Below are 27618 nucleotides of genomic sequence, written 5' to 3'. Positions count from 1 at the left end.
GTGATTGGTGCGGGAACAAGTTCTCTGAAAAATCCACAAAAGTGGCCCATAAAGGGCCCCTGACCACCAGACTATACCAGATACACCGGTTAAGCCAAACTCTTTATTTTAATAAAGCCCTTCCCTTCTCCTGGTTTCAGAGAAACAGGAGAAGGTGAAATCCTGCCTCCATCACACTGCAGGGCCCTCCATGGGGTGGAGGCATGAGGGGCAGGGAAGAAGAAGGTGGTGATTGGTACGAGATGGTAGATTTTTAGCCCCTGACAAAGAGGTTGTTTTAATACCCAGAAGTGACCAGAAAGCCATCAGCCAGAAAACTGACATGTCATCAAATCAGGGACATTGTGACAGCATCAACAGAGTCTATTTGAAGGTTTTCGATGGTCAGCGGACGGACTGCCTATGACATCTTGTCTCACCATCTGGTTGAGTTAGACTGCAGGTATACTAGCCTCATTTTCAAAGTGAGGACACCAAGACTCAGGGAAGTTAAGTCATGTGCGTGGAGCCCAACAGCTCCTGAGCGGAGGGTCATGGACTAAACTAAGGCTGCCTGATTCCAGATGCAAGGACGTCTCCACCACACCATACCACACCACACTGGCTCTGCAGGTGCCAACGAATGTGCCCACAGACCCAGCCATGAGCACACCTGGAACCACAGGGGGTGGGGTGGGAGAGGGATTGTGGTTCGTCTACCCTGTCTTCTGTCGTTCAAAGGGGGGCTTCTAGAGGTCACAGCTGAGGACACCCTCACTTCCTGCTTTCCCTGTGCTGACAGAAGAAGCATTTTCTTTTCCCACGTAATGCCTTAGTGCCAAGGCCTATGGGCACTGCCCATGCCTCTACCAAGCATTGGCCTTTCTTTGACAGAGAGTTATGACAGCTTCCTGTCATCACCATGAGCTCAGGAGCCAACCAAGAAGGTTCCTTCTGCCTCTGCAGAAAAGAAACAGGCACAGTTACCAGTTTAGATTTTAGCATCTAGCTGAGGAAGAAAAGCTTTTTTTTTTTTTTTTTTTTTTTTTTTTTTTGAGTGTATACAAATAAGCAATTTCACCAGGAGAAACAAAACCAAACCAAACCAACCCAGCTTTGCTTTCAGAGCACATCCCTACCTCAGCATGGCACCAAATCCCTTCCTCTTTATTTTTCTTTCTGGATCTTCATTTCCCTCTTTCTGCTTCTTCTCCTTGACTTTCAATTTGCCCTTCTCCTTCTTCTTCTCCTTTTCTTTTGTTTTTTTGATTTTCCTGGCTTTATTTTCCACATTCTCTAGCTCAGAGCTCCCCTGAGGTGCCAATTCACAATTCAGAGCTCCTTGGCCAGAGTGAGAGCTCTTATCAGATAGACCATCTGCACAGAGAAAAAAAAAATATATCAGTACACATGATCAGGGGCACTTACTGTTAGGATCCCAGGAAAAATTAAAATGTAAAATACAGGAGAATGAATAAAAGCACTCTGGAATTCTACCCTCCCAGTGACCATGCATACATTTTGAAGCAACAACTGCCTAAATCTGGTTACTTCCAGCAAAGTTTGCTGTTGGGGTGGGAGACTCTGGTTGCTTAGCCCGTAATATAAAATGTTTGATATGTCCTGAAACACTGATGTCTCTGAAAGCAGCTCGTTAACCTTGATCAACTCAGAAAGCCTACATGGTGGGAAACAAACAGGCTGAGTTTATTTCCAGGAGAAGTTTTTGCGTACAACTATAACCCAACTGCTTCTACCCAATTAATGCAGTCAGTCCTCAGGTCAAGGCTGCATCTAATGACTTGAATAAGAATGTCAAGAAATGCATACTTAGTACCGCTACCCTAAGGGTAAATGACAGTTGGTCCTGGTAGGAAATTGAAGGAGAACATTTTTTTAGTGGTGGCGCTGTAAAATAAATTGCATATTGCGTTCTCCAATTCCATGTTCGTTAAGCCAAAGGGCAAAACATATCAGGAAAATGAATTACTTTTAATATTAAAAATATAATTGCGATCCTTAAATCATTTTTCTCTGTAGTTAAGCACCCATTCTTGCCTACGATTCGCAGATAATAAGGAGAAGAAGAAACCATTTAAGGAAGCATGTTGCCCTACCAGCTTCAAATTCCTCTGGTCCGTCATAAGATTTGTCAATGGCAGCTCGGAAGCTCTCGTTGCAGCCTCGACCTCGGACCATGTGGGTCCGGGGCCGGTGGAAGGGAAGTTCGTTCTTCCTGACCTCGGCAACAGCTGTCTGCAGGCTCTCCAAGGAGCTGGATTTTTTCAAACCCAGAGTGGGTCCAAAATCTTTGCCTGGAGATTCTGGGGGAGGAAAAACGGGCAAAGGTCAACCTTCTCCTAAGGAGGCAGCACAGTACAGTGGGAAGGCTTGCTGTTCTCTTTCCAAAAGTAGCAGGTTAAGTGGGTGGGACTCAGCATTAAATCTCAGCTTTGCCACTTTTTGTGACTTTGAGCAAGTACTTTGAGTTTGCTGAGACTTAGTTCCTTTTCTGGAAAATTGTTGGAAGATTTAAAATGATGATACATGTTCTGCATAGAAATAAATATGCATGTGCATATACGTGCACATGTACATACATACACGAATGTGAAAGGCTAGAGAAGTCTGTAGAGATTATACGTATGAGAGTGTGTATATGCACACACACATACACACAGAGCACCTAACATGCTGACTGCTTCTCGCACAGTTCCTATCCCAAGCACTTCCAAATATTGTAGTTTTTTATTATTTCCATCATTTCTTTATTTTTAAAGTTTTCGAAACCAAAGTATAGTTGATTTACAATGTTTCTTCAATTTCTGTTGTACAGCAAAGGGACCCAGGCATACACAGAGGCCTTTGCTGTACAGTAGGACCCCTTTGCCCATCCATTCCAAATGTAACAGTTTGCACCATTGTTTTTATAATTATTAAGCAATGTATTATACACAAAAATCAAAGAGCATTGTAGATGACTGTAACATTTGTGGTTAAACACTTTACCTTACCCCATTGTGTTGTTACTGTACAGCAAATGCAATTTATTTAGTCCACAAAGCAAAGCAAGAAAGAAAACAAGTTTTCTGTGTCGATGCTTATTGTACAAAATGCATTTCTATTTGGGTATCTGGAAAAGAAGCCACTTTCTTCGTATGACATAAGATTTCCACCCCCCCCAAAAAAAAAAAAAACACTTAGGTGAAATTTAATAATTTGTGCTCTGCTAGGTATTTTTTTTTATGTGTAGACTTTTGATTTTTATTTATTTATTTATGTAATGATTTTTTTTTCCATCATAGCTGGTTTACAGTGTTCTGTCAACTTTCTCCTGTACTGCAAGGTGACCGAGTCACACGTACATATATACATTCTTTTTCATTTGCACAGTTTCTCTTGCCCAGTTACCTGCCCCCTTTCACCCATGCCTTGACCTCCATTCCCACCCACAGCCAGGCTCCTGGTTGTCTGCAACAGGATTAGGCTATATAAATACCAGCAGCACAAGGATTATTTTAAAGATGGAAGGAATTCCAGGGGGGGCTCTTTTCCACCAGGGTCAAAGCTCATGATCCCCTCTAGTTACGAAGGAGATTATTGTCATGAAGGGGCTACAGTTGCATTTCTGGAAATGAAATACTTTTCAGTTTTTCAATAGCTATAGATTGGGTACATATTAAGGGCTGTGTACATAAAGCACCTACTTCAATGCTTAGCATGTAAGCCTCAGGAAATGGCACTATCTTTTCTTACTGTGATCACTATTTCTGCTTCTACTAATGTTGCCACCATGAACATTATAACTAGCTGCTTAACAAAATACTTGTAGGTATTACTACAAGTATTCCTTGTAGGTAAATACAAAGTATAACAAAGGTATAAGGCCTATATAGACAAGCATAAAGCGCATAAAGTTAAAAAAACACAGTCTCCGATACGTTGCGAATATAGTATAAGTCAAAAGAATGACCATAATACTAATAAGTAACAATGTAGGGAGTGCTTAGCCCTATTTTAAATGCCTTACCTACATTAACTTACTACAATCCTCATTGTTGCTCCACAGTCAGTATTGTTCCCAATTTACAGATGAGGAAACAGAATAATGAAATTCCTTGGCTAAAGATACATACTTAAACATCAGAACTGGGAACTGTCGTCAGTTAGCCTAACTGCCTTTTCTGCCTTGTACTATATAAAGTTATAATTGTCCTCTGCCTGTTACTTGATTATGGTCAAGCTACTTAAAATGGCCCCTAATTTCCTCATCTCCCAACTAAAACCATTAGTCTAGATTAGCCCTGAGACCAGTCAAGCAGACAAAAATGCAAAACTAGACATTGTTTTATAGTTTCATCATTAACTTCCTGGAGGCAATTTTGCACTTTGAACAAAATATGTGATGACAATAAACATTGCATTTTATAGGCAACAGTGTATCAGTAATAAATGCAACAGAGATGGGACTAAGCAAAAAAAAATTATAAGAAATTTCAGGGACAAATGTCAGGTGCCACTGGCTAATTATAAATAGTAAGAATACATAGCTACTAAATCCAGAAAGAGGCCTGTTTCTTATAGTCCTAGGAAGGAAGGTAAGTGGAAGAAACAGAAATTGATTAAGATCATTTTTGACAAGGAAACAAAAAGCAACATAGAGGCTTGGGGGTACTAAAGCAACAGCAAAAGCTTTGGAGTTTACAGAAAACATTTTACACAATCAACCCCTAGGGATCTGACATGAAGTTTGGTGAAAACACAAAGATGAAAACTAACAGAGAAAGCCTAGTTCCTCTGTCAACAATGGTAACCATCTTTTATTTATTAATTGCCATTCAGGAGATTATATTAGAGCCCAAACTGTTAAGTATTCACGTCAACCATTAACAGTAAATTCCGGGGAACATGAAAGTGAATAAATCGTCCAAGATATAAGGCATGTTATCTAAAAGGAGCTCATCTAAAGCTCAGCAAGAAGTCATATTTGAGGAGGAACAAATACACTGTTACTCATTCTAAGCAAACCAAACATCAAGGATTCATGGGTTTTGCAGGATTAATAGAGCCAGTAATTAATTCACTTTACATAAATAGAAGTCACAAATTAGAAGTGTCAACTAATGTCAGCCAAAATTATAACCCAGCTCTGCTGGATGAAGTATACAGCAAAACTGAAAGGAGAAAGGGCAATTGAGTCTTGGTTGTAAATGTGGATTCAGGGATTTTCAGGCTTGAAAACAACTTTCTTACTTATTTCTGGGGAGTAAATAGGATATAGTAGTGGACAAAAAGGCTGATGTTAGAGAGGAGAATCTGAAATCAGGAAAATCCTTACAAGGACTTACAGGTGCACTGAACTGTCTGAATTGAATCTCCAAGTGAAAGGGACTTTGTCTAGGGTTCACATTTCCTTTACATGTCCAAAGCTCCTAAGGGGGAAGGTCAAGGTTCCTGGTTATAAGAGATTTATTATGTCACCTGATGGCATCAGCACTAAATGTCAACAGAACACTTGGAATAAAGTGTTTTGTCACATAAAGATCATATGTGAATACAATGAATTGTCACGTTCAATCTTCCTTCCTCCCTGCCCTCATCAGTTCCAGCTTAGGTTGGTGTTGCATTGGAAATTCTTTACTTTTCAGAATGGGAAGAATCAATGTTTATTTTTAACCTAACCAGTTACACAAATTATATATATATATATATTTTTTTTTGCGGGGGGGAGGGGACTAGGCTCCCACTAAAGGTAGAGTCTCTTTGAAGGGATAATATAAAGTGAGTAATTAATCAAAATCAAAATCTCAGTCACTCTATCCCAATGAAGTCATCCCCAAAAGTGATGACTTCTTACATTTTCACCTGTAGCTGATATGACATTGGCTGTGGTTGATTTTAAGCAGTTGGCTGAAAGTGATTTCTGAATATCACATGTTATAAGCCACAAGGTGACTGTGTCCAAATTTGAGCATTTGCTTGTGCCATTTTGAGTATCTACAGAACTAATATGAACATGACTTTTCAATACATCCAGGCCAGTTACGGTTAGTTGTAAATGCCAAGAAATAAATCTTTTCCCAAACTTTAACAGCAAGGCTGTATATTTTTTTTTAACTTAGGACTTCTGTGTTTAGTGACCATGTTCTCTAAGATCCAGATAAACTTATCGATCTTCCCATCAGAGACATGAACTTGACAGTCACAAATTTCTCAGAATAAATGATAGCAAATGTTATCAAAGAGGGATCTTATATGCTAAAAGTTATTTTCAGAGTGGTGTAATAATATTCTTAAAGTTCCATGTGCCCAAATTTTCCTGAAAAGTCTACTAAAGAAATATCACTGAAATAATCTTTCTTAAGATGCTGTGACATTTTTGAAGATTTATCTGTTCCCAAGTAAAGGATTGGCTTGTCTTGTCCTGGAAGCCTTCCCTATACAGAGTGGAGGGAAATTTCAGGGCCATGTTTTCTGGCTCCGCCAATCTCCAGATACATTCACTGCTTCCCGCCATCCAGAAAAACATAGTGTTTTGAAGAGAATGGACACAACAGACCCAAACTAAAGATTTGAAGGAATTCTACCACCATTTTTCCTGTGAGCACGAAACAGGTGGTGAGAGGGGCAATAGAGAGCTACTGTCAAAGTGGGAGATACCTCTGCAAGAGAGTCTTAAAACACTGAGAAACCTTAAAACACTTCCCTAGCCTTCTAGGTAGAATGTCCCATTTTGACACACTGTAAAACCCAAAGTCCTTCCCACAGGATTGTTTGGAGGTGGACCTGTTTTCTGACGCAATCGGGTATTCTTGCCTCTGCCCTGTGAGAACTGATGTTCTCTGAGAAGTGATGTTGGTTCCCTGCAAGGCAAGTGATTAGGATGATAGAGAATAAAACTTAATCTCTAGAATATACAAGCAACTTATACAACTCAACAGCAAAAAAGCTAACCACCCAATGGAAAATGGGCAAAAGACCTGAATAGACATTTCTCCAAGGAAGATGTTCGGATGGTCAACAAACACATGAAAAAAATGCTCAACATCACTGATTATTAGAGAAATGCAAATCAAAGCTACTATGCGGTACCACCTCACACCAGTCAGAATGGTCATCATTAATAAGTCCACAAATAACAAATGCTGGAGAAGGTGTGGAGAAAGGGAAGCCTCCTGCACTGTTGGTGGGAATATAAACTGGTACAACCACTACGGAGATCAGTATGGAAATACCTTAGAAAACTATACATAGAACTACCATATGACCCAGTAATCCCACTCTTGGGCATATATCCAGACAAAACTTTCCTTAGAAAAGACACATGCACCCGCATGTTCATTGCAGCACTATTCACAATAGCCAGGACATGGAAACAACCCAAATGTCCATCAACGGACGATTGGATTAGGAAGATGTGGTATACACACACAATGGAATACTACTCAGCCATAAAATAGAATGACATAATGCCATTTGCAGCAACATGGATGGAACTAGAGACTCTCATCCTGAAGTAAGTCAGAAAGAGAAAGACAAATACCATATGATATCACTTATATCTGGAATCTAATATAAGGCACAAATGAACCTTTCCCCAGAAAAGAAACTCAGGGACTTGGAGAACAGACTTGTGGTTGCCAAGGGGTGGGGGAGTAGGGTGGTTGGGGAGCTTGGGGTTAACAGATACAAACTACTGCCTTTGTAATGGATTAGCAATGAGATCTTGCTGAGTAGCACTGGGAACTATGTCTAGTCACTTATGATGGAGCCGGATAATGTGCAAAAATAGAATGTGTACATGTATGTGTAACTGGATCAACATGCTGCACAGTAGAAAAAATTGTATTGGGGAAATAACTATTAAAAATAATAATAAAAAATAAATTAAAAAAAGAATAAAACAGTCTAGAGAGTAGTGATTAGTAATGGGTGATGAAGCAGACAGGCTGTGAAACATCTCAACTTCCACCCCACCCCCGACTCTGCCACTAATTTTTGAGTTATTAAACTTCCTCGGTCTCTCATCTATAAAATTTGTATAAGTCAAGAATGGAAGACTGTTTGGCATACAATAGGTACTTCTAAAGCACTGGTGATGACGATTGTCACTGTTGCTTTTGCAACAAGTCAAAATATTTGATTAAGTGAAGGTCTGGCACACTTCATTGGGTTCGATCTGTTATTGCACTTTTTTTTTTTTTTTTTAAGGGCCACACTTGTGGCATATGCAGGGCACCAGGTTAGGGGTCTAATTGAAGCTACAGCTACCAGCCTACACCAGAGGCACAGCAAGCCAAATCTAAACCGCATCTGCAACGTACACCATAGTTCACAGTAATGCTGCATCCTTAGCTCACTGAGTAAGGCCAGGGATCAAACTTTAACCTCATGGTTCCTAGTTGGATTTGTTTCTGCTGCACCACAACGGGATGGGACTCTATTTAAACAAAATTATTCCTTCTGCAAAAAAGCTGAAAAGGGTACTGTAAAGAAATACCACCTTCTTTTTTTTTTTTTTTTTGCCACCTTCTTTTTTTTTTCAAAAGTTAAACTGTTTTCCCCCAAACAACTCCTTAAAGATTTTTCTTTTGAAATAAGGTATGTATGTATACTATATATATATATACTATATATATATACTATATATATATATATATATCCATCTGTTCATTACATATAGAAGCTTTTCTTGGGAAAATTAATAGTAGAGTCTTGGATGCCCTTCCCCTCAGGCTATAATCATTTAATTAGTCTGAGATTTCATTGACAATGTTTGAACTTCTCATTTTAGCATTAAAATCTTGCAATAAAAGAATGCCTTAATTCAGAAGACCAGTAATTGGATCTTCCATTATTGATGAAATTGCTTCCAATACATTCTTATTAAAACATAAAGAATTATTTGGGGGACGGTATATACTTTCAGATACAAGGCAAGTTTTTCTCCAAGCTACAGCTTTATAATTAACAAATACTTATGATAAATTAACAATAAATAATGTATTAATTTGCACATTTCAATAACATCAATGGCCCTCAAGGCACTTAGTGAAAATTAACTGAGTTAGAGCCCCTCCCTCTAAAATAAAGGAATTGTGCCCAGTGGTAAACTGGGGATCAGAATGATTACAATGCTATCCAGGGGACACAGCATGAACTTGAGAAGGCCATGAATTCCTCAGGATAGCTTCCTTTCATTAACAATTTGGCCTTGCTGTATTATGAGCAATGAACTTAGGCAAATACAATAGAAATGCTTTACTTGCTTCATAGGGAGCTATGATGTGACATTAACAGCCTTAAACATCTTTGAATGAAAAATTACTATAAATTCCAAGTGGGAAGTCACAACTCCCACTTTATTCTCCAACACATCCCATTTTGTCTTTTTCTTTTAGATTACACTTACTGAAAATTTTGTATTTTTGATTTTTTTTTTACTAGTTTTCCCTAGAGGCAAAATGTCTTATGTGCTTTAATAGATATCATTGCAAATCCATTAGCCAAGAAAAAAAATTCCCATAATATCCAAATGTATAATTTCCCAAATTATGTTATCTGTGCTAAGTGTGTCCATAATGGGCCTAATTACCTTCTTGCCTATCTCAGTATTCCAAATATTGATCATCATTCCAAGCTTATCATGGGTCTCTGTTTCCTATTCATTACCATAGGGCATAATGTAATCTGGTTTATACATTATCTGCTGTCATTTGGGTCTCAGCTCTTTTACTGGCAATTTCTAAGTTCTCTAGGAGCAGAGTTCTTTTGTTTTTTTGTTTTTCCTTTTAAGTCTCATTAATCCCAGGGTCTTTTATCATTTCCTGAAATTCGGGTCAAAATGTTCTAGGATGAACTTCTCATTAAGATTCACATATTTGCATAATCTCTCCTACTCTGTCTCCAAACATTGTCTATTTTAAAGTGAAAATATCTAGAGAAAATCATGGGAAGATTAGGTGAACAAATAAAAACCATGCTTTGATTATAAGTATGGGCATGGCCCTCCAAGTGACTTCAAACCTCTAAGTATTGCTGTACACTTTAATTTTCTACACTAAAAGTTCCTTGCTCTCTAAACTGAAAGTGAAAATCTGATGCCACATATCCAAGAATGTCATGAATGATAAATTGATGACACCAAAAATATTTCCATGACATTGTTTCTCCCATTTTCTTTTATTCTTTACTTTGTGGAGAAGAAAATGGATTCTGGTTCAATGTAGTAGGTAACCTATTTTAAAAAGTATATTATATAGCCATATAAGGTCAGATTCTGTTAAAGCAACTGAAGAACTCAGTGAAACTTAATCCCGATAGACTGGTTTGTTATAATCTTTTGTTTTCCCTCTCTCTGCCTCATCAGGATAACTCCTCTGGATTAGAAACAGCAATAACCTCCCCCTCCCTCCCCACTAGCATTAAGGTAATAGTGATTTTTTAAATGATATGAATAGCATTGGTTTCTAGAAGGGAAGTGTAGCTACTTAAAGGATAAAAATACTTTTATTATTTAACTAGGAAAAAAAGGCTCATTTGAGAGACAAATAAACCTACTGAAGAGGCAAGCTCTCCTACCTGTGGAATAGGATCCATAGGATCAGTGAACGCCATGCACCATTCTCTTAGTCTTGTTGATCTTTGTATCCTCAGCATAGAGAAGTACTAAATAAATATTTGTGGTAGGAATAAAGGAAGGAGCAAGGAAAAGGTAGTTACAGCACACTGATTGCCCTCTTCCCCAGTGCTGCGAAGCTGAAGGGACTTAACCTGGAGAAACACAGCCCACAAGCGCTTCCCTCCCTCAATCCACACAGCCTCCTGGTCTTCCCTAACAAGACCCTTTGGGTCTTGAGTGTCACTTTCAAGGATTTAACCCTTTCCACCCTACCTATCTATAATGATTCACTCATCTCTACGTTTTGTCTCTTTTTCTACTAGCCAGTCCTTTTGCTTAACTTCTTTCTTTGTAATATTAACCTTTTCGGCCATGTCCACCTCCTTACATGCACTTTGAATAGTCTTATGTTCACCTATTGCCCAAAACACCTTTGTCTTCCAGCTCTTCTTTGCATATTGTGGTAATAGACTTTTCATTCTGAACACAAATAGCTTCAACAATTTTTCTCTGTCCTCTTTCTTTTTACCACTTATTCTTTGTATGGCTTGATTCTATAGCACATCTTTCTCCTGCTTTTGATCGGTGAGTGGTTTGTGTCTATCGTGGGTTGTATACTGCCTTACTCTCAAATTCAAGTATACACTAAAGAAATCTAATACGTTTCTTAAAAAACCACTAGCAAAACTAAAAGCTCAAATGGATTGATTTCTTGGGTGATATTCTTACATGATGTTGAGTAAACTGGGTACCTCTATTTTTTTAAGGTCTAAAGTTCTTTTCATACATTTTGCTTTACTCTTTTCTCCCCTTTTTCTAGCTAACTGTACTAAAAAAAATAAAACTTAAATTGCTGAGTTATTATTTCCAAAACTGATAGAAAGTAGAGTTTTTCAGTTTCTTGTTAATGGAAATAACAATCTCTTATGAGACACACTTTAACCAAGGTTTCAACCTAATTGTTAAAATGTCAAGGCAAAATCAAGTCAGCTCTCAATGAATGTTTACTGAGCATTTTTTGTAACTCAGAACTGTGCTAAGTCCTAAGAGGAAAAGAAGACAAGTGTTATAGTAACTAACATTTCCCTGTTGCTCTATAATTTATAAAGTTCTTTCCTGTACAAAATGAGGCCACATCTTACATAATTGATCTTACCCAAACTCACTGTTTTTTTCATGTCCAGAGAGAACTACAAAGAAAGAAAGGAGGGAGGAAGGACAGGATAAAATAAGTAATAAGAACAATTTTCCTCAGCATTGCTTTCAACGAGCGTGTACCCCAGAGTGAATGTGTGTCTATAAGACAGGGGGAGTTGGGAAAAATGCACTGTTCCTATGAGTCTCTGATTTATTTTTAACTGTGGATTAACACTGTATTTTTTTTAATTGAGATGCAATTGACACATACCATTGTATAAGTTGAAGGTATGCAATCTGTTTCATAAATGTATATTTGATTTTGATATATCAAATCAATTTATCTTTTGATTTGATACATGTATATATTGCAAAATGACTGCCAAAATAAGGTTAGTTATTACCTTTGACTCACATAATTGCCATTTACTGGTGTGTGATAGGAACATGTAGGATCTACTCTTTCAGTAACTTTCAAGTATATAATATAGTTTTGTTAGGTATAGTTACCATGCTGTACATTAGATCCCCAGAACTTATAACGCTAAGTCTGCAGCCTTTGACCTACACCTTCTCATTTTTCCCATTCCTCAGCTCCTGGCAACCACCATTCTATTCTCTCTTTCTGTGAATTTGTCTTTTTTAGATTCACATATGGGTGAGACCATATAGTATTTGTCTTTCTTTGACTTATTTCACTTAGCATAATGCTCTCAAGGCCCAGCCACGTTGACATAAACGGCAGGATTTCTGTCTATTTTTTATGGTGGAATAATATTCCATCACATGTATATATTCATATGATAGAATTTTATATCTATCTATCCATCTATCTACACACACACACACACACACACACACACACACACACACACACACACACACACTATACCACATTTTCTTTATCCATTCATCCAGCAGTGGATGCTTGGGTTGTTTCTATGTGTTGGCTATTGTGAATAATGCTGCAATAAATGTAGGAGTCGAGATATCTTTTCAAATAGTGATTTAATTTCTTTTGTATATATATTCATAAGTGAAATTGCTGGGTCACTTGGTAGTTCTATTTTTAGTTGTGGAAGGAACCTCTGTACTGTTTTCCACAGTGGCTGTACCAATTTACATTACTACCAACAGTTCATAGGATTCCCTTTTCTCCATATCCTAACCAGCACTTGCCATCTCTTGTCTATTTGATAATTACCATTCTAACAGGTGTGAGGTAATGGTCTCTGTTTGCTGTTCTTGCCATGAGCATCTTATCAAAGGGAGTGTGATTCTTTCATTTCAAGATTTTTCTCTTTCATGTGCCCCTTCCTTAAACACAAATCAACCACTTAATCTGATGCTTGACTGAAGAAATGGCTATCTTTGGAAATAATTTAGTTTTCTCTCCTTCACAGCAAATTTAGGGGATTTCCAGGGATATTTTGTGATTTCCGTATTCTTGATGACTCAAGAACATTAGAGGCAGTGCCTCAGTACTGTATTTTATGTAAATCTCATAAGAACCACTTCCAATTCCTCTTGTACATTCCCCAAATTGGCAGACAAGGAAAGACTGCCTTATTGACTTGGCAAAGCTACTCAGATGCTATGTCTGGACAATCCTTGAAATGAAGCTCCTCTCTTTCTTTGATGCCTCAGAAATAAAAGATAAGACACCTACTTTCACCCAACATGTTATAACCTGAGTGCCCAGCAAAGATGAATACACATGTAGTGCTAACATCAGAGAATGTAGAGTAGTCCACTAACATTTGTGAAGTAGTCATCAGAGGGCAATATGGATCCCCAAATTTTAGAAAATAAAAAGGTTTGAGTCTAAGCTTTCTCTGGAATTATATTTCCAATGGAAGACATGTTATCTCTTTATTAACTAATGGCCTCTTCAGCATCCACTAAAAATTTAACCTTTAAAGCAATACCTAAAACAAGTGCAGGTTCTGGCATCAGATTGCTTGGGTTCGTGTTCCAGCCCATCTCCCCACTTACTAACTCTGTGAGGTTGGGTGAGGCTTGTACCTTCCTGTACCTCCCTCTCCTTATCTCTAAAAGAGAGAACGTGACAGCACATCTCTCCCGGGGTAGTTAGAGGATTATCTGATACAGAGCCTGAACATGATGCCTGGCACACAGTAAATATTCAGTAAACATTAGTTTGTACCATATGTCTTCTTTCCTGAGCAATGTTTACACTCATTAGGAGGATTATCTACAACCAACAGAATGCCAGGAGGATTTCTGTTTCCATATCCATTCATTGTGGGCCTGAGTCATCGTTAGCTTCAAGTTTCCACTCTTTTTTCTAAACTTCAACTTTTTGGTTTGTATTGCTTAACTCTCTTCATCACTTTCCAAATCACCTTCCCTACATCTCACTTCTTTCAAGAGTCCAAATAAGCTTATTTCTTCCAGAGGCATTTTCCAAAAAGAAACCCAGTGTTAAAATTACTTGATGAAAAGAACCATGTCTGGGGTGCTGAGTACAGTGCTGGTTCATTGCTTTCACCAGCCAAGTGACTCTTCTGTCTTAGACCAACCCATGACACCATTAAAAAAAAATGATAAACCAGACGAGGTCATAGGCTTTTGGATCATTCATCAATAGGCATCTCTGTGAATAACAGAGCTGAGAATGCTGACATAAAGCATAGTTCAGGGCTCGGGTAGATTAGACTTGGGGAAGTCCAGAGAAGAGAAGGCACACTGTGATTCTGAGTCATGATCACAAATCATGAGACGAGCCTTCAGAAATAAGATGGGACTTGTCCTTGAATATGGATCAAAGGCATGCGAGAAGTATAAGGTGGACAGTCACTCTACTGCAAGGGAAACATTCCAGGAGAAGTACTGGTATGTCTGCTTGGTAGTGGGAACACAGGATAGATAACCAGCAAAGGAAAACATGTGATTGGTGGGGGAAAAAGTGTAAGGATGGAGGAGGAAGTGAGATGTGAAAAGCCTCAAAATCTGGCTAAGAAGGCAAGACTCAGAGCTGAGGACCATCAGCAGCCTTTTAAGGAGTTCCCATCGTGGCTCAGCAGTTAACGAATCTGGCTAGGAACCATGAGGTTGCAGGTTTGATCCTTGGCCTTGCTCAGTGGGTTAAGGATCCGGCGTTTCCATGAACTGTGGTGTAGGTCGCAGACACAGCTCCAAATCCTGCATTGCTGTGGCTGTGGTGTAGGCCAGCAGCTGCAGCTCCAATTAGACCCCTAACCTGGGAATCTCCATATGCCTCAGGTGTGGCTGTAGAAAAATAAAACACAAAAAGAAGCCTTTTAAAATTTTTTGCCAGAAAAGTGGTTGGATAATACCGTTATTTTGAAAAAAGGTAATTTAGAAGAAACTTTGAGGACAAGCTAAAGACAGACTGAAATACTATACAGCAATGGAACTTCCTACTCACAAGATACCTTGTTCTTCATTTTCTTTCTTTTTTACAAGAGTAACTTCAGGCTTTTGTAAAGTGATTGCAGCAACATGGATGGAACTAGAGACTCTCAGACGAAGTGAAATAAGTCAGAAAGAGAAGAACAAATACCATATGATTTCATTTATATCTGGAATCTAATAGAAGGCACGAATGAACCTTTCTACAGAAAAGAAACTCATGGACATGGAGAATAGACTTGTGGTTGCCAAGAGGGAGGGGGAGGGAGTGGGATGGACTGGGAATTTGGGGTTAATAGATGCAGACTACTGCCTTTGGAATGGATTAGCAATGAGATCTTGCTGTACAGCACTGGGAACTATGTCCAATCACTTACGATAAAGCATCATAATGTGAGAAAAAGAATGTATACATATACGTGTAACTAGGTCAACTTGCTGTATAGTAGAAAATTGACAGAACACTGTAAACCAGCTATAATGGGAAAAAATCATTACAAAATAAATTTTAAAAAATTGTGGTGTGGTTAGTCATCTGTCCACACAGTAAATAGTCTACTTTCCTCCAATCTTTCTTTGACCAGGTGGGAAAAGGCTGAAAAAACATGTTCTGGTCCACTTGCAAAGCAAGGGGAGTTTATGGCTGTGCATCTGGGAATGGGTAGGACAGAAACATTTCCTGCCACCCCCAAGCCTCCTGGTGGTGTGGCCAAGCTATGGATGTGACTGTCACAGCCAGACCCAGCGCTATCTCTTCTTAGTCACACTTTACTATATTTTGTAATATATAATGATTAATGGGCAGTAAAACTAATAACATGGGGACACACAAAATAAATGAGGTGGCAAATATGAAAAGGAAGCCCCACTTAATGTTGTTGTGAAACCTGACAACACGCTGGAGTTTTCCTATAACTCAGCCTGAGGAGCCCTTGCCAAAGGGAAACAAGGTTACAAGGAGGTGGTATTTTCATTAATAACTCCCCCTTGGGGAAGTCTAGGATCAATTTTTTTTGTACTGAAATTCTTGCTACACTGCAGTGAAATGTCAAAGGTGCCTAGAAACATTGCTTTACTCTGTCTCAAAGAAGCTCATGGAGAAATAGGCAAAGCATCACAACTCTGCAGTTATCCTGATCTGTCCCTTTTCACCTCCTCCTCCTCCTGACATTCCTTCTTTCCTTTTCCTACCCGGTATTCACTATTCCACCCGGAAGGGGCATCCTGATTTTCCTTGGGTTACTAAGCCTCCACTTCTTACCCAGAAGTTTTCCTCTAACCCAGGCATGACTAGCCAGTGTACTTCACCCCCCAGGCTGGTTTAGGAGGAGGCTATCCGCTAATTAGAACTAATCCTGGTAGACATCAGAAAAAAATCATCTTATTTGGTACTAGGGTGACTGGGAGGATAATCCTGGAGCTTTGGGGAGCCATCTTGCTTCGTAGAAAAATAAAATTCAAAGAGAGGAAAGAAGATTGTATGAGAGAGTAGTGTTGATCCAGACCCTAGATCCAGCCATGTCTTTATGTAGATGCTTCTCTGAATGCTTCAGTTGCTTGAGTCAAAAATCATCTTTGCAAGAGCAAGACTGAAATTCTTTTTTTTTTTTCCTTCAATTGTAACCTAAAGAGTCTAGACTTAACACCCTATTCTCCAATCTCTCCTTCACATGACAACCCACCGGTTGTTCCTACTCAGGTCAGGTACTTGAGGAGCAGGGAAGATTGCTCCTTGGCTATAATGCTGGTGAAGAGATCATAAGTACAGAGCCCATAATGGCAATGAGAAGAGTGTCTGATGCTGGCCTAAAAGTGGGCATATTCTAGTCTATTACCAGGTGTGTTTTAGGAGGGAAGAATTCCCCAACAATGAGAAGAGTTCTATTAAACCCATCAGCTCAGCTTGGCCCCTGACTTCTCTATGAAGAGGGGGCCATTCTCTAGATGATTACCAATAACTTCAGACCTACTACAGGTTGTTATACACTTTAGAAAAATAGAAGGGCTTTCAAAAGAGGAATGCAATCAATTGTTGCTACAGTTGACCAGGGGTTCAAACAACCTACCTACAATTGTGCTAATTAAGAATGTTGTTCTGGATTTTAAAGATACAAAGAGTGAACTTGCTATCACTTTTAAGTGTCTTTTCTTCCCATTGCAGTCCCATGACTACTCAACACAGACTCACATTTGAGAAGAGATAGATAGAGCTGCCTCGCAGTGGGAAGGTGTCTGTTTCTGCAGCAGGGTTTGTATTGTATGGATATGCTCATTTCAAGCTTCTCTTCCATAGAATCTCTAAACAAACTATGAACTAGGAACATCTTTATAAAGTGACTAAGGAAATGATGAACTAAAAGCAAGCAGTCTAGGGTGGTTAATAGTCAAGATTTAATGTAAGAGACATTTTGGGTGTTGATTTGGAAGATGTGAGGTCTAGGCAAGCTGTTTCACCTCTCTAGGCTTCAATTTCTTTATTGGTAAAAGTGGAATAATGAAAAAGATTATATTGAGGTTGATAATGCTGATGATGGTGAAATCACCAACAGCCACTATACCAGGAATGTTCTGAGTGTGTGTGTACATATATATATGTGTGTGTGTGTGTACACTCAATTATATGAGTTATTATCTCCATTTTATAGTTGAGGAAATTGAAGCACAGGGAGGTTAACTAACTTGTCTAAGTTAACAGTGATGCCAATCTCATAGGTTTTTGTGATCAGATGAAATTATACGTGTAAAAGAAAGTAGCAAAGCTCCACTATACTACGTATACATGTTATATTTGCTGTTACTAAGAAAAAGAGAGATGTTTCCTCTCCATCTGTCATAGGCACTGGACTGAATTGATCCAATCGAGAGATGGAGGGGTCTCTCTTTGTGAACATCTGCTCTTAAGGCATAAGCAATCTATATGAAGAGTCAAGTGCAGAATGTAAAAGCACTCCCAAACAAGCTGGGATAAAGCAAGGCATGGAATGCACGGTGGGAGTAAAAGGAGAAAAAGGAGACTTTAGGCAGACATGGATCCTTGAAAAGTGGGCAGCATCAGACAGACTGAGAGGTGGTCCAGGACACAGGGCAGGGGATAGGTGGGGAATGGCAAACCCACCCACCTGTCAACAGCAGAGTAGTCATATGGGGCTGGGGTTGCACAGAGGTGAGGCAGGACAGAGAGAACGCAGAGAGAGTGAAGCAGCCAGGTGACCACGTGTGTGCTGGACCCCACTGGCAATATGAGGTCTCTGAAGCCTGAGGCCCTGTCTCCAAACACAGTTGCTCAAATACATTTATTTATTTCTGTGAACAGTAAATGGTGGTGGTGGGACTCATTTTCCCTATTTGTGTACGACCTAAGGAACTAAAATCAGGATGGATGCTTTGCTTTGGTTCAACAGCAACAATAGCTAATCTTTATTTAGTACCATGTGATGGGCTCTGTGCCAAATGCTTGGAATCTTCTGAGCAGCCCCAGGAAGGAGGTATTATCATTAATCATTACTTTTATAGAAGTTAACCTTCCGGACCAGAAGCTCCAATTCCATCCTAAACATTATACAGCTCTTCTTCACGTTTAATGATTAATTATAATAAAAACCAAAAGAATACGGCTTTTCTAAAAAGTGTTTGTCAAAAAAGAAAGCACTACTTGCTTCCCTGCTAAATATGCCCACAAAAAATGAGTGACATTTGTTCTTATTTTTAAATCAGCTTTTGAGAAAGGTGTCATATTTTTATATTCCATGCCTAGTTCTGGATAAGGGTTTAAGAAGGAGCTTGTGATGCATCATTAAATAGTTTTCTCCATCATCCTATGACTGAGTTATTGGCAGTAGATATAGCCATGGGGGGAAAAATAAATGTTTATGACGATTTAAAAGACCAATTATAAGCCCTTGCCTTATTCCTTACTCAGCAACCTGCATGGCATGTAAAAATGACAATGAAAAAAAAAAATACCACATTTGAAATTTTAGCTGAGCAGAATGTCAGTTTTCAGTTACACTTAAAGAATAAAAAACATTCGGATGCCATTAACAGTTTGAGGGTAATGGAGGCAAAGCGGGATTGTTTTCTATTATTATTATTACTGCCATTAGTGGGTCAGAGCCTTCCAAGGGAGAAAAGCTGGGGACAACCTAGACACTTTCAATACAGCATTAACTCTTTCAGGTCAAAAGGGGCCCATTTAGCGGACTGTTGCAGTCACTTAATAAATGATACCCTCGTGGCCTCAAAGAATTTATCTCCTGTCCAAAGAGTCTCGCTTACACATTGTTATCTTCTGTATTCGATCCCACTAAAAATTCCAGTAAGAGAAAAGGTTAATTTGCAGATAATTATTTAGGGAAGGAGGGAATGCTTCGTAAAGCAGAAAGAAACCCAAACAACCCCTCACAAGGCATCAGCCACTGGGTGTAAATCTGGAAAAGGATAATGAAGTAACAGAATTAAGATGGAAAATTAGAGGTGTGAGAGGGAATGTCTTTCTTTCAAGGGAAGTACCTGGAGAAAGACATTTTTCCCCCCATTGTGAGCTTTGTGCCATTTATAAGCGACAGCTAATCCTGTCTCTTTTCAAAAGTTAATGTCAGCTACTAGCAATAATCTGCTTTCTTGATTTAATTGCATAGTTTAACCTCTGACACAACCTTTTAATTCACACCATGACAGCCAAGCCGAAAGAAAGTTTTTCTAGAAATCTGAGTAACTTCCCCAAGGTAACAACTGCTTTCCCTCTTGCGGGTACAGGGAAATATCCAGCCCATGATGGTCAAATCCACCCTGGCAGTTCTGGCTGCAAAGGCGGCCTGCTTACTGCAGGGAAGAGGGGACTTTATTAGAACACCCGTTATCTTAGAAGTCGGATGCACATCAACATGAATGGTACTTCACTAAGGAGCCACACACTTAAGAGATGGTTAAGGGGGTGAATTTGTTTTACGTATCTCTTATGACAACTTTTTTTTTTAAGTCAGATACATGGCTATCAAAAAGGGGTACTGGCCACATTATAGTTTGGGTAGAGAATGTATTTACATCTACCTTGATTCACATAAAGATGGAGCAAAAGAAAACATTAAACATTTTCGTACTGTTTATTAAAATGAATTAAATGAAATTTAGGGAACTGAATTAAGAATGCCTAGCTCCTTAAAATGGTAGGAAAGAAGTCTTTGCCTATAGTCCTGTCAAAATTTCCATACTCCAAAGGCTTTGGTTTTTATATGAAGACCAAACAATGCTTTGGATACTGTGGAACCTGTATCCAATTGAATTTAGCAAATTTTTAAAATCAAAAGATGGTAAAATTCTCACGTCATTTTAATCCTGATTTTTTTGTTTGTTTGTTTTTTTAAACGTCTAAGAATGTTTCTCCTATGTTAGCAATTTAAGACACATAATTTGGGGAAGCAACTTAATTTTTATAACAGCAAGGCACTTAAATATATTTCATTTTTTCTTATTTCAGTCACCAAAATACCCCAGATATAGGCAAATGGTAAAGGTTATCTTCTAAGTAGCATTCAAATTATTAAAAATACCTAGCTTCGTAAACTACTAGGACAGAAGTCTCTGGCCACAGGTGGTATAAGGATTCTTAAGCAGACTGTCATCAAGGGAAAAAAAAAAGGAGTTCCCATCGTGGTGCAGTGGTTAACGAATCCGACTAGGAACCATGAGGTTGTGGGTTCGGTCCCTGACCTTGCTCAGTGGGTTAAAGGATCCTGAGTTGCCGTGAGCTGTGGTGTAGGTTGTGCCTGGGACCTTGGGGTATAGCTCTGATTAGACCCCTAGCTTGGGAACCTCCATATGCTGTGGGAGAGGCCCTAGAAAAGGCAAAAAAAAAGAGAGAGAGAGAGATTGGTAGGGTGAAACAGCAAATCACAACCAAAATACATATCTTTGGATTAAATTCCTCTGCAGAGAAATATATTCCAAACACATATCATTTTGGATTAACTTCCTCTGCAAAGAAATATAAAGTGAAGATGGGGGGAGAATCTCCTCATTCAACATTTCTCTTTTGTCGTAGGCGTTTTTATTTAAATTATTTCAACATGAGTTTTTCTCTTTGTATCTTAGGGTTTTTTTTTTTTTTTTCCCCCTATGGTGAAATGATAATTCTTTGCTTATATAACCTCACTAATGCTGTATTAGAGTTTTGCTGCATGATCAAATAAAAAGAGGTCTAGGGGTTGATAAAAGAAAATTTGTTTAAACAAACATCTTTGATAATTGGAAAACTGATGGGAAATTTTCTACAAAGCAGACCAAAGCTACTGACATGCCTAAGTTAAAACCAGGAAGCCGCACAAAGTAGAATTACGTTTCTTCCTCTTCTCAACTCCAAATAGAAGGCATTTTCACCCTCTGAGGCATTTCAGGAATAAACTCACATATAATATGTTTTCTCTCCTTTGTATGGAAAATTAGGCCCTTTAAAATGTATATGCCTGGCCAGGAGGTTCATGACTGGGCTATTTCAAGATGAAATGGTTTTGACTTGCTGATTGACATAAAGCAGTTCCCCCTCCCCAGAGGACAGGTCATGGTATCTTCAAAGAGTTAAAAACTGACATTCTAGAAAGAGTCTCTCCTAGATCTTGTGCAAATCCATCTATGGTGGGAAGCATCTATTTTCACAGCTCAGGGGAAAAAAATCCACGTCTTGGTTTGTTTTCATTCCAGAGATTAAGGTTGTGCCTGGGACCTTGGGGTACGAAGAGCAGGGCAGCTGTCTAAGCTGGGGGTCCTGAGCTGGTCTCTGGGTCCACCCTGCTCTTTGGTTACCTGGCATTCTGTTCCTCATTTCCAAATAGTGTTCACTATCTGAGATGCTAAAGTAAATGTTTATTTAACATGATCAGCCCTAAACTTTTTCTCCTTGGGCCTGCCCCTTCTTTCCTGCACCTGTCTGCTCTCGAATCATGGAGTCCCACACGCTTGAAATGTTTATGACTTCATTTTATAGCTGTCCGTGTGCCCCTCCCCAGGAGTGGAGCAGCCACTCTAATTTAAGAAGCCCTAAATATTGTTGCCATGGGTGACACGAGAGCATCGAGGATGCTGGAGCTCAACTAATAAAAAGGCTTTCACAGCATTTCGGCCTTTGCTCATAAGTAAAGTTAAAATTTACGGCTTTTAAAATACTGGATCTAGAAGAGGTCAGGTTAAACGGCTGCTAGTAATAAAAGGAATCAATACACCACAGCATCTTGAAACAGCCAGCAAACTAAATAAACACTTCATCCAAATCCACTTGGCCCTGAATTAAAAGAACATAAAATACTGTATTTATTTGGTTTGTTCCCCATCCATCAAGAGTTCGCCTCTCTAGGCCTCAAACATTTCTACCCAAGACCAGTCTCAAACGTTTGTTAGCCAAATGGCAATGATTGGACACATCAAGGCGCTGGGTAATTAACTAAGTGTTAACTTTATTAGGGGAGCTCTTGTAGACTAGTTTACTACAAACACACAAACAAGACAAACAGCCTGGCCTGGGAAGATAGCAGACTTTTGATACTTATTTACAAAACTGACTTTGCAACTTGATCTCCTCTGAGAACCAAAGCCTTCCCTTAGGGGAAAATTAAAAAAAAAAAAAAAGAAAGAAAAAATGTGTTTTTCCATAGTTCCTTTCTCTCACACTGTATTCTGAAACCTGATCTAGATTTTAGAAGGAAAAGTAAACCATTTGCAGTAATGAACAAAATCACAAGTCACCAAGTCTAAGATGATTGTGGATTATACTGGCAAGGGGAAAATTAGTGAATTTGAAAGCAGGGCAAGGAAAGACTATCCTTTTCTTTTCTTTCTTTTTTTTTTCCCCTACAAATTATGTAAGGCATAAATACCATCTACTTTCCTTTGGTGACAGATAGTTTAATAATCTGTTAATGTTATTTTTCTGTTCAAAAGTTCATGCATGGGGAATGGGAGTGGTGGCTGTATTTTGTCCCAAAGCCATTTTTTTTTTTCCACTTGAAGGTATTATATGAAAGCTATTTATGTCAGCGAAAGGCAACTGCTATTCATCCCTTCAGACAGAAGAAATCCCGACACAAAGGGACTCTTTTACCCTTCTCTAATAGCTTACGGTTTAATATTTTAAATGTATTTTTGCTTTTCATGGTTCAACACAAAGTATGGCTCTGGAATGAAAATAAATGATCACAATTTATAGACCTAACGGGTAAAATAGGGATACTTCTTTTCTGTAGCTTCAGGCTGTATTTAAGCTCCCTGCTGGGAAAAATCTTGGATTGCAGAAACACAGCTTTATGGTCAGAAATATTGGAGGACTCACTTCCTAGAACGTGCTTCTCTTTGGTCTGGTTTGACTATTGGATAAGGAGAAATGTTTTCTAAGTGGGGGTTCATTTTTGGGAAGTGATGTCCTTTCATTGAGATGGGTCTAGCTGAGCCACTAAGCAGCCTTTGTCCTCCAAGGTGGCCTGCAGACCATGACACGACTCAGAAGAAGCTTTTCAGAGTCTAGTGGGTAGGCTCTAAAATGAGCCGGAGGTGCTTCTAAGGTCTAAATTGCAAAAATAAATAAAAGCAGTGATTTAAGGAGAAAGTCTGTTCCACATGATCAGACATCCATTTAGCTTGCCCTCTGGAAAACTGGCTGTTTAAATAATGCCATTGTGAAATGATGGCGAATGCATATACTTAACATGGCAAAAAACTGAAAATATGGAAAAATAGGATGAGGAAAGCTGGTGAGATAGGAAATACATGAATTTGATTGATAGGGATGGAGTAGGATAGTTACACAGGTAGTTTGTTGAAGTCCTGAAAAGGGACCATAGATAGAGAGGGAAACCTAGGGAACTTTGGGAGATCACTCTCAGTTAATTGCTCAACAGGGCCATCAGGACAAGGCAGGCTTGCCTGACCAGGGCAGGTGCGAGATACACCTCAGGTTATTGGGTGGGGGGTGGAGTGAGGCCTGCATTCAGGTTCAGATCCAGGGCAACAGTTTAAGGACCACCCTTCTGCTGATTTGAATAAGCACCATGACATCCTAGTTTGACCTTGTAGGGTCAAATACTCTCTTACCGATACCAAAGAAGAACTACTACTCAAAGAAAGAGGACGAGGCGGTCTTTTCCTACCCCACTCCCCTTGAACTATAAACCTGTAGCCCACCTAATCCTTGGGGCAGAGGCTCCTTGCCTGCCCACTTACATTTCTCATTTTATCTAAATAACCCTATTTCTTGCCTATCACTTTGTCTCTCACTGAATTCCTTCTGCTCCAAGACACAAAGAACCTGAACCTCATGAAGTCTAGATACTGGGTGAGTGATTCTAATTTAAAAACCGTGTGTTCAAGTCCCAATCTGGATTTTGGCCAGCTTCAAGTCTCTGTATGTGGGTTCAAGTCCAATCTGGGCTTTGGCTAGGTTCAAACCATAAATGCTGACAGTTTTAGGATGAGTCCTCCAACACTGGAAGCAGTGAGAATGGCAGAAACACAAGGAAGGTAGAGTTACAAGGTGCAGAAGTTATTGAAGCTATGGGGCCTGACGTTCTGGGAAATCTGAATGAAACATTTTCAATACATGGAGAATTCTGAAAGGTAACCAGTACTGAAAGTACAAGGAGAGGATACACTGACAATACCATCACTTACTTTGGCAAGTTCTTTTGAAAGACAATGTTGAATTTTGGAGAAAGGTTTGTAGAACTAAGGGAAGCGGCAAATGAATACCATTTTATATCAAGCTCAGTAGCTTCTTGAAGTTCTGAATTAGAATGAGATTCAGGTTTCTTTAGGAATGAAGTAGACACACCTTTTCATTCTCAACTTGCAGGAGGCTTACAGAAAAATGAAATTCATTTACTTATTGGGAGAGTCACATGTACCCTTGTGAGTGCCAGCAATTGCTTTACTCATTTCACATTAAGTCACTAAAGCCTTTTCCCCAGCAGCTGACTCAAAACCTGCCATAAGGGCAAGTTCCCCATTTCTATGTACTTATTTCCCATCATTTTCAAAACTTAAAACAAAAATCCTCAGTCTTTTTTTTTCTCAGCCCCAGAAATGGTCTCTGTTCCTGTGTCCATCCTGTCTTCTTCCATCCTGTCTTCTGAGACTCATGTCCTTCTCCTTCTCCCACTGAACCCATCAGTGTCCTGGCTCTCCCCATCCCTGTAGAAACCCTCTTTGCTGAAATCATCTCTTGAGACTCCCTATTTGAAAATCCCTGCAGGTCTTCAAACGCCTCTCTTTTCCCTTTCATGTCAGGCTGGGCACACCCGGGGGGCTCATCAGGGGAGCCTATGTTCTCCTGGTCTCGGCACCCTCTGCCATATGGCGTCCAGCTCCAGGGCTTCCCAACGCTCCAAGGTCACCAATTACCTCCTAATTGCCAGAACCAATAAACTTCTCTGTCCTTATTTTGTCTGCCTCTCCTCTGCACTCCCTACGTTGCTTAACCCTTTCTATTTGAAATCCTATCCTCCCCCCAGGTCCAGGCACAGGGCTACCTGGTTATTCTCAGAAGATGTTCATTCCTCTGTCTCCTTAAGTGGTGCCCCCTTTTCCCCCCCTTCTCCCAAATGTAGTCCTTCTCCCTCAGCTCAATGCTGTCTTTATTTATTCACATTCACCCTCTGGGCGTCTGTTTCCAGGAGTTTTGATCATTGATCAAATTACTCCTCCAGGCTCCCCATTGCTTTTGGGAGAAAGTCCAAACTCCTGAGGATGGTTTTACAAAGCCCTTCATGGTCTGACCTCTTTTACCCACCTACTGCACTTCTTTTCTCCTTCCTTTGCTCTTCCCCATGTTTTCTAAATCCTAGCCATTCTGAACTAACTGCCATCCTTTAAAGATGTAAAGACTCCTTTGGGTCTTTGTGCATGCCACATCTCTCTCTAGGGTTCTCTTCACTCCTCTCTGGCCAGCTCTTCATCAATCTGATTTTCTTTCTTCCACCAGGAAGCCTTTTCCCAACCACCTCCATGTCAAACAAGAAAGACATGAGTCAAATTCCTCATTTCTGCTACAACATAAGGCAAACCCATATGCCTTGAGTGCCAAGAATTTCTTTAAGCACCAGACAGTAGTCACAAGATTAATCCTCACCACGGCTCTTGGTATGCAAGTGTCACTAACATAAAGGGGAACTTGGGCACAGAGAGATTAAGCACCTTGTCCAAGGTCACATAGCTAGGGAGCAACAGAACTGTGATTTGAACTCAAGCACTCCATGTCCAGGTTCAGTGTCCTCAACAATGTGATACAATAGCTCTGATAAATTACACACCATTCTGTACAGTGTCTATATTATAGTCTGTCTTCCTTACGAAACTCTAAGCTCTTTGAAGGTAGGAATGAAAGTTACAGTCATCTTTTATCAATGCCCTGAAGAGTGGTCACTCCATAATTATTTTTTGTTTGACTAATTAACGGAGCTTGCCTATTGTAGTCTCAGAGAGTGCTCATCCTTGATTGTTTACAAGCAGGGATTCTTATATAACTGTATCCCTGCTTTTGCAAATACATGGATCATTCAGCTGTAACACTGAATATGCCTGAAGGTTGTCCTGAGTGCCAGAAACTGTACTAGTTGTTCTACATAAATCGTTTAAATCCATCTTGACTTATGGGGTTGCTATTATTATTATCCACTTTTTAAAGCTAAAGAAGCTGAGACTCAGGATAACTAAGGGTCATATTCTGAAACAGCTGTGGAGGTGGGACTCAAACCCAGGAGCAATGGCTTCAGGTAGTCTCCCAACCAGGGTGGAACATTTTCTACCAAAGTCCTTTGGGCTTCTGCTTTCAGAGCTTTTGTATAGAGCTCAGAGGCAGAAGTTTCTGAGTGGATGTTGGCCAATAACTGCCACAAGCCACTGTTTGGAATTCCTCTCACTTTCCCAGGAGAAACGCTCCCCAGATTTCCAAGAGAGGCCATTGTCTCTGTGCCAGTGGGTGTTGCCCCCTCTCCCTCTACCTAAGACCACACCTCTCTACTCCTTATTGGCAATCATGTCCTGCCCTTGGCTCCTCCACAAGTAGTGCCTGCCCTGCTCTCCTTTGTCTTCTTTTAAATTCTTGCATGAAGGCTTTTCCTGGTGAAGCTTTTCATTGGGTCTTTTTGCCTTTTCTTCTACTAAGGATGAATAAGAAAAAAGGAAAATACCATAGATACTATATAAATACTAAGGAGCTGGAGGTCTTTGTGATTTAACTCCCTTTTCAGAAGGTGTATTTTCTCTCTAGGCTGTTTTTGCTAAAGCTCTCCCAGCACCAGACAACCTGCTGGCCTGCCACAAAAAGAGGCTGCTGAAGGCTCTCCCATCCCAATTTCCTCTGCCCCTCTGCTCCTTTCAAATAGGACTTCCCTGTGTCAGCAATTAATGCCAACTATATATAGATCATTATGTATATTACAATTTTTCAGAGAAAGAACACCTCAGGGAGGGCAACAGCTTCAGTTACTTGGAAACTATGAATAGCA

General features: G+C 39.6%; 1 protein-coding gene across 9 annotated transcripts in view; it reads right to left on the bottom strand.

The window, feature by feature from the left end:
* PARD3B (par-3 family cell polarity regulator beta) overlaps positions 1-27618 on the bottom strand; it is a 1028888-nt gene that overhangs the window by 306448 nt on the left and 694822 nt on the right. For all 9 annotated transcript variants that reach the window (XM_084998493.1, XM_021075045.2, XM_021075046.2 and 6 more), the window contains 2 exons: positions 2097-2303; positions 1119-1356 (listed from right to left, as the gene is read on the bottom strand). In XM_084998493.1, coding sequence (XP_084854619.1) covers positions 1119-1356; positions 2097-2303 — 445 coding nt within the window. The remainder of the gene's footprint in view (positions 1-1118; positions 1357-2096; positions 2304-27618) is intronic.

The sequence above is a fragment of the Sus scrofa genome, chromosome 15 (genome assembly GCF_054392235.1).
Source record: "Sus scrofa isolate SSC_HxYL_T2T_F1_AM1 chromosome 15, Sscrofa_HxYL_maternal_Yorkshire_Landrace_v2.0, whole genome shotgun sequence".
NCBI classification, from domain to species: Eukaryota; Metazoa; Chordata; class Mammalia; order Artiodactyla; family Suidae; genus Sus; species Sus scrofa.
This window is presented reverse-complemented; position numbering and strand designations above follow the sequence as displayed.